Source organism: Mastomys coucha, unplaced genomic scaffold, assembly GCF_008632895.1.
Source record: "Mastomys coucha isolate ucsf_1 unplaced genomic scaffold, UCSF_Mcou_1 pScaffold20, whole genome shotgun sequence".
Lineage (NCBI taxonomy): Eukaryota > Metazoa > Chordata > Mammalia > Rodentia > Muridae > Mastomys > Mastomys coucha.
Window position 1 is genome coordinate 106,965,509 of NW_022196903.1, and position 6,000 is coordinate 106,971,508.

A 6,000-nucleotide genomic window follows, 5' to 3' on the forward strand; every position below is an offset into this window, starting at 1 on the left:
TTTGGGTTGGTGGTCCATATCTATCTTTTGCTGCCATGGAAGGAGGTATGGGGATGTTCCTGAGACTCCTGCCATCTCAAGCAATCACTGGCCAGTGTAGCTGTCCACCTGTGCACAGCCTTCCTCACCTCCATCCTCCCAGTCACTCACCCATGCTCATCCACCCACCCATGTTTTAGATTCACCGATTCCTATCCATCATTCCAACCATCTACCCACCTACCTGCCTACCTCCCCACTTCCATATATCCATCCGTCCATATCCAACCATTCATCTACCTACATCTATCCATCTACCTACCTAACCACCCACATCCATTCTACCTATGCACCTAGAACAACCCATATCTATTTATCCATTCATTCATCCATCTACCTATCCATCCATCCATGCATCCATTCATCCACCCATCCTTCCATCCATCCACCCATCCATCTATCTATTCATTCATCCATCCATGTATCCACCCATCCATCCATTCATACATCCATGCACCCATCCACCCATCTATCTGCATACATATGTCTGTCTATCCAACAGTCCATCCATCTGCCCACCATATCCATCCATTCATTCCTCACTCATATTCATCAATCTACTCAACATCTATCAAAATCCATCCATCCCTCATCTGTCCACTCAAAACAACCTTCCATCCTCCCACTTACCTACCCATAGCATCACTTTCTCTTTCCCTCCTCCCCTCTCCACCACTTCACTTATCATACATTTATTTACCTATAAAGTTACTTATCCCATCTCCATCTAGTGTTTCTCAAGAGTCTATTCCAGTGGACCAGAGGTTACTTAATTGCTGGTCACTGTCAAAGAGCATACAGCCTTCAGGAGACACTGAGGACATAGAAGAGCTTTTTACACAGAGGGTTAAACAGCTTGTAGGAGTTATGCCCTGGCCAGAGCCCTGTGTCCTGGCCAAGCTTTGGTCCCAGTCTCAGTGGAAAGACACTGAATCTTTACTGCCATGCCCTTTTTGCATGTTTCAGTCTGTCCTTCAGTGTGGAGCACCAACCTTGGCTTGCAGGGTAGATGGATGTGCTGGGTAGTTTTAACTTGTCACACACAGTTGTCATTTGCGAAGGGAAACTTTTCATGTCTTTGCTTTTGTTTTTAAGAGACAGGGTTTCTCTGGATAGCCCTGGCTGTCCTGGAACAAACTCTGTAGACCAGGCTGGCCTTGAACACAGAGATTCATCTGCTTCTGTCTCCTGAGGCCTGAATTTGAAGGTATCTGCCACCACACCTGGTTTGGGAAGAGGGACTTTCAATTGAAAAAAAAGATGCCTTCAAAAAGTTGGCCTACAGGTGTGTATGTACTTCATTTTTTTAATGATTAATGTGGGAAGGGCCAGCTCATGGTAGGTGGAGCTGGTGGTCCTGGGTACTATAAGAAAGCAAGATGAGCAAGCCATGAATGAGCAAATCAGTGAGCAGCATTCTTCCATGGCCTCTGCATCAGTTCCTGCCTTGACTTCCTTCAATGGTGAGCTGTTACCTGAAGTGTAAACTGAATAATCCCTTTTCTTCCCAAGTTGCCTCTGGTCACAGTGTTTTATCACAGCAACAGAAACCAGTGAAGACAATGGACTTCTATCTCTTCTTGGGGCTCACCTGGACCAGGAAATGAACCCCCACGATACCCTTAGCCTTGTATGGATGGAAGGGCCTGTGTGTGAAGCTGACCCTCTGGACTCCAGGTCTTTTCGAAGCCTAGCACAGGGGGTGGGGTATGTTGGTTAGAGCTTCTAATTGGGCCTTCTGTTGGAGCAGGTATCTTGAGGGCCTGGCTTTGCCTCTAGCTGCCTGTCAGGCTTTGGGAGAGACCCCTTTCCTGACCAGAGTGATGCCCAGTGTCTAATTGTTTCTTGGCCTCTGCTTTATTACCAATGGAGTTGCTCTTTGAAAGGTGATTCACTGATGAATCAAGACAGCAGTTCTATCACATGCTGACCACATGCCAGGCCTTGAGCTGGCCCCTGCCACTCACAAATGCGCTGCCTACCACAATCCAATCTTTCCTCCAGAGAAACTGAGGGACAGAGAAGCTGAGTAACTTTTTCATTCACATAGGGAGGGGTTTGAAGCCAGGCAGGCACTAGCATCTTAACCACCACCCACTTATACCTTAGCTCCTATGCCAATGGATGTTAGCCCATGGCAAAGAGAACTGTATGGACAGAGAGCACTCTTTCACAGGCACAGGGGTCCTTGGGTGGCAAGCTTGGTGACACAGCAAGGGAACCCATTGGCCAAGGGGTAAGTGACCTCCTGACTACCCCAGGTCCTGGGTCCTGGCAAGAATGAAGGTATTCTAAAGTAATGGTCCTCAACCTCCTTAATGCTATGTCCTATTAATACAGTTCCTCATGCTGCAGTGACCCCCAACCATAAAATTATTTTCATTATTACTTCATAATTGCAATTTTGCTATTGTTATCAACTGTGATGTAAATATCTGAGACGCAGGATATCTGACACATGACCCTTGTCCTTCAGTCCCCAAAAGCATCACGACACACAGGTTGAGAACCATTGTTCTAAAGGAACACACATGTCCCTCCCTTTGGCTTATCAGACTACTGAAACAACAGATGTGAAGAAATTGGAAATTTCCCCAGGACTCTGAGACTGTGAGAAGGAAAAGGCCAAAGCCTGGTGCTAGCCAGCAGGGGACTGGGCTTGTTTTCTGAAAAGGATCTCATACAGTTCTGACTTGTCAGACCCTTGCAGGAGAGACTGGAGCCCAGACAATGATGGATAGGTGATGGGGTCAGAGGCGGGGGGATGACACTCTGACCAGGACTGCCTAACTATGAATACCCCCTTGACTTCTATTTAAACAAACCTCATGTCAGGGCTTGGGGGGTCTCCTTTTGTTTGTCGTCCCAATATGGCCACATTGAGCAAACCCCCCTACCCCCTCTCCCCGCTCCCATTTTCTGCTTTCCTCTATTAAACTTATCTTGGTTTGGACTTCTGAGGATGAATGGGCAAACCTGGCTTGAAAGGAGGCTGTTGTGTGTAGACTCTGCCCTAACTCTGGTTAACATGGCTTCTTCCCCAGCCTCAGCAGCTGTACCTATACCCTAGTAGACTGTTGACTTCTGACCTTGATGCCACCTACACACAGCTTCAGTCCCTCTTCTCTGAAGACACCGCCAGAATTTCCTACCAGCCTCTGAATGACTGCTCCATGGAGATTCACCTTTGTAGCCAGAGGCTCCCCTGCCGTCCTCTAGACAGATCCCCCAAACTCCCTCTGACTATAAAGGACACACAGGTATCTCACTCCAAGCCCATTCCATGGGGCTGTGCCCACGTGGCCACTCTCTGACACCCTGCTCTGGGACTGCCTGCTCTTCTTTGCCAAATCATCAGCAGTGTCTTGTTATTTTTGGAAAGCTCTGGGATGGGAATAAAGCATCGCTGATCTCCCTTGCTTCCAAATTGGGGGAAAGGAGATAAGGTTGTTGTCATTTTTGGTACCCCCCCACCCTTGGTGTTCTATTACACATATTCTCCAACCTACTCCCCGCACCCCCGCCCCTGTTGCTCCTTTGCTTCCCTTAGCCTGAAGCCCCAGCATGGCAGGGATGGCTGCTCAGCTGGTGGGGGTGCAGAAGCTGCCTTCTTCTTCCTCCACCAGCCTTGGCCCACTGCTGCCGGCTCTCAGACTCTTCAATAACACAGCACTTCTGGTGGCGCCTACAGACCCAAGCTGATGCGCCCCTCAGGGTCAGGAGGGGAGATCAGGTCTCCAGTGCATTTGAAGGGTTTCTCAGCTGCACCCTACAGCTGAGCAGCAGAGAACATCTGGATGAGAGACATCTGGCTAATTACCAAGAGGCCATCAGTGCTTCTCAACCAATCAGGGATCACAGCACAGGCTAGTTAGATGAGACCGGGAGTTACATCTCACTCAGGGGGATGTCTTTGTAACCAGGAATGACAGTATCCTCCGAGAGACCTGCCTTGTGAAAATGGTCACCAGCCCGATTCCTCTCTCTGAACCCTGGCTTTTCTTAGCACTTCCCTACGAGAGTGGCATTGGCCACCCCACTCAAACTAGTCCTGATGCACACACACTGACCAATACAATATGACAAAATACCATAGTGGCAGATCCTAGCCCAGCTCTCTCCCTCACAGCCTCTGTTTTCTCGGAACCCCGTTGCCTCTCTGACTAGCCCTGACTAGCCTGGCAGAGGAGGCGACAGCGTGCAGAGCAGAGCTGAACTAGCCTGGACCGAGTGCTACCCCACTCTTATTAGCACAGCTGTCCACCTGAGCTGAGAGGCATGAGGGAGGCTGGAGATGTGGGATGAGGCTCAGTGTCTACCCACAGGGTCGAGGTCTCCCACTAAAGTCCATGGATGCTCACGTCCCTCAGATAAAATGGCACAGTAGAACCCATGCAGAACCCACTTCAGCTTGTTTCTGGTTGACTGAGACCCAGGGCAGGGTAAAGGCTAAGAAATGGCTGTTTTTCTGCAGTTAGGGTGTAAGGAGAAGAAATAAAGCCTGCAGATCTTCAATGGCCATGCAATTCAGCACAGGGCTGTCTAGTTATGTATACCTTCTGCCCTTTAAATGTGAACATGTCAGGACCCTGAAGGTGAGCGTGAGGTGAAGTTTCTAGACCTCTTTGTTCTTCCTAATGTGGCTACACTGAATAACTCTCCCCATGCTCTGCTTTTCTCTTTTAGTTGGTCTTTAGCTGGACTAGTGAGGACAAGTGGCCAAACGTGGCTTGAAAGGAGGCTGTCAGGGCCCTGGCTCTGATGCACATACTTTGGTGTTTGTGCGTTGGTGTGTGTGTGTGTGTGTGTGCAGGCAGATGTGCAATATGCACACATATGTTGACAGCCAGATGACATCAGATGTTTTTCTCAGGAGTCCTCCAGCATGCTTTTTGAGATGGCATCTCTCACTGGAACTTGATAAGCAGGCTAGGCTGGCTGGCCACTAAGCCCCAGGGACCCATCAGTGCTGGGATTACAGGGTGGGATTATGGCATGCACCCAGCCCGTGTATGCCATGGCCCACATGTGGAAGTCAGGGGATAATGTTAGGAGTCTGTTCTCTCTTGTTACTGTAAGAGTACTGCAGAGTGAACATGGGGGTTGGGTAGGGCAGCAAGCTCCTTTAGCCCAGTGAGCCACTTTCCTGGTCATGTGTTTTCATGACAACTGCTCCACCTGCCCCATCTTGCCAGTCCTCTTCCTATTTCTGAGCCAGCATTGATTGAATCCACAGGAGCCTGGAGTCTGTTCACACAGAATGCAGACTCTATACAGCTATTCAGAGCTCTGACTTGAAGTAGTTAGATACGTGGCAAAAGCTAACCAATTATGGCTGGAAGTGGTGGTACACTCCTTTAATCCTAGCACTTAGGAGGCAGTGGCAGGCGGATTTCTGAGGCCCAGGCCAGGACTACATACTGAAAGCATGTCTCAAAAAAGGTGTCTACTTATTTGCTTTTTTAAGTGTGTGTGTGTGTGTGTGTTGAGGGGTCAATGGTACGACTTAAAAGTCACAGCAATCACCAATAAACAACAACAACAACAGTTTCTTTTGGTTTCACAAGCATTGTGGCCACATTAGTAGAAGGTTAAGAGCTGAGCGGCCTATTTTGTGAGCTGCTCAGAATCAGCAGCTGAATCAGGTGCTCTGCTATGGAGGATGGCCCCCGACGTCTACTTACGAGGATCTTGGTGGTGTAGGCGCTGTTGATAGCGATGGCGTTGACCAGCAGCTCCAACGTCTTGGCATTGATGGAGCTGGGATCAGGGATCTCCTTGTAGTGGACATCACCGACATAGGCCTGTACCACGGTCATGCGGTTGGTGGTCAGCGTGCCTGTCTTGTCTGAGCAGATGGCTGTGGCATTGCCCATGGTTTCACAGGCATCCAGGTGGCGAACCAAGTTGTTGTCCTTCATCATTTTCTAGAGAGTGGATAAGTGAGAGGGAAACCAAGAG

General features: G+C 49.1%; 1 protein-coding gene across 13 annotated transcripts in view; it reads right to left on the reverse strand.

Moving 5' to 3' along the window:
• The window catches only part of Atp2b2 (ATPase plasma membrane Ca2+ transporting 2), a 310,888-nt gene that overhangs the window by 38,297 nt on the left and 266,591 nt on the right, over positions 1 to 6,000 (reverse strand). For all 13 annotated transcript variants that reach the window (XR_004122243.1, XM_031382958.1, XM_031382950.1 and 10 more), the window contains one exon: positions 5,724 to 5,966. Coding sequence is in view for 12 of the 13 variants with exons in the window: in XM_031382958.1 (XP_031238818.1) it covers positions 5,724 to 5,966 (243 nt within the window). In the remaining variant the exon portion in view is untranslated. The remainder of the gene's footprint in view (positions 1 to 5,723; positions 5,967 to 6,000) is intronic.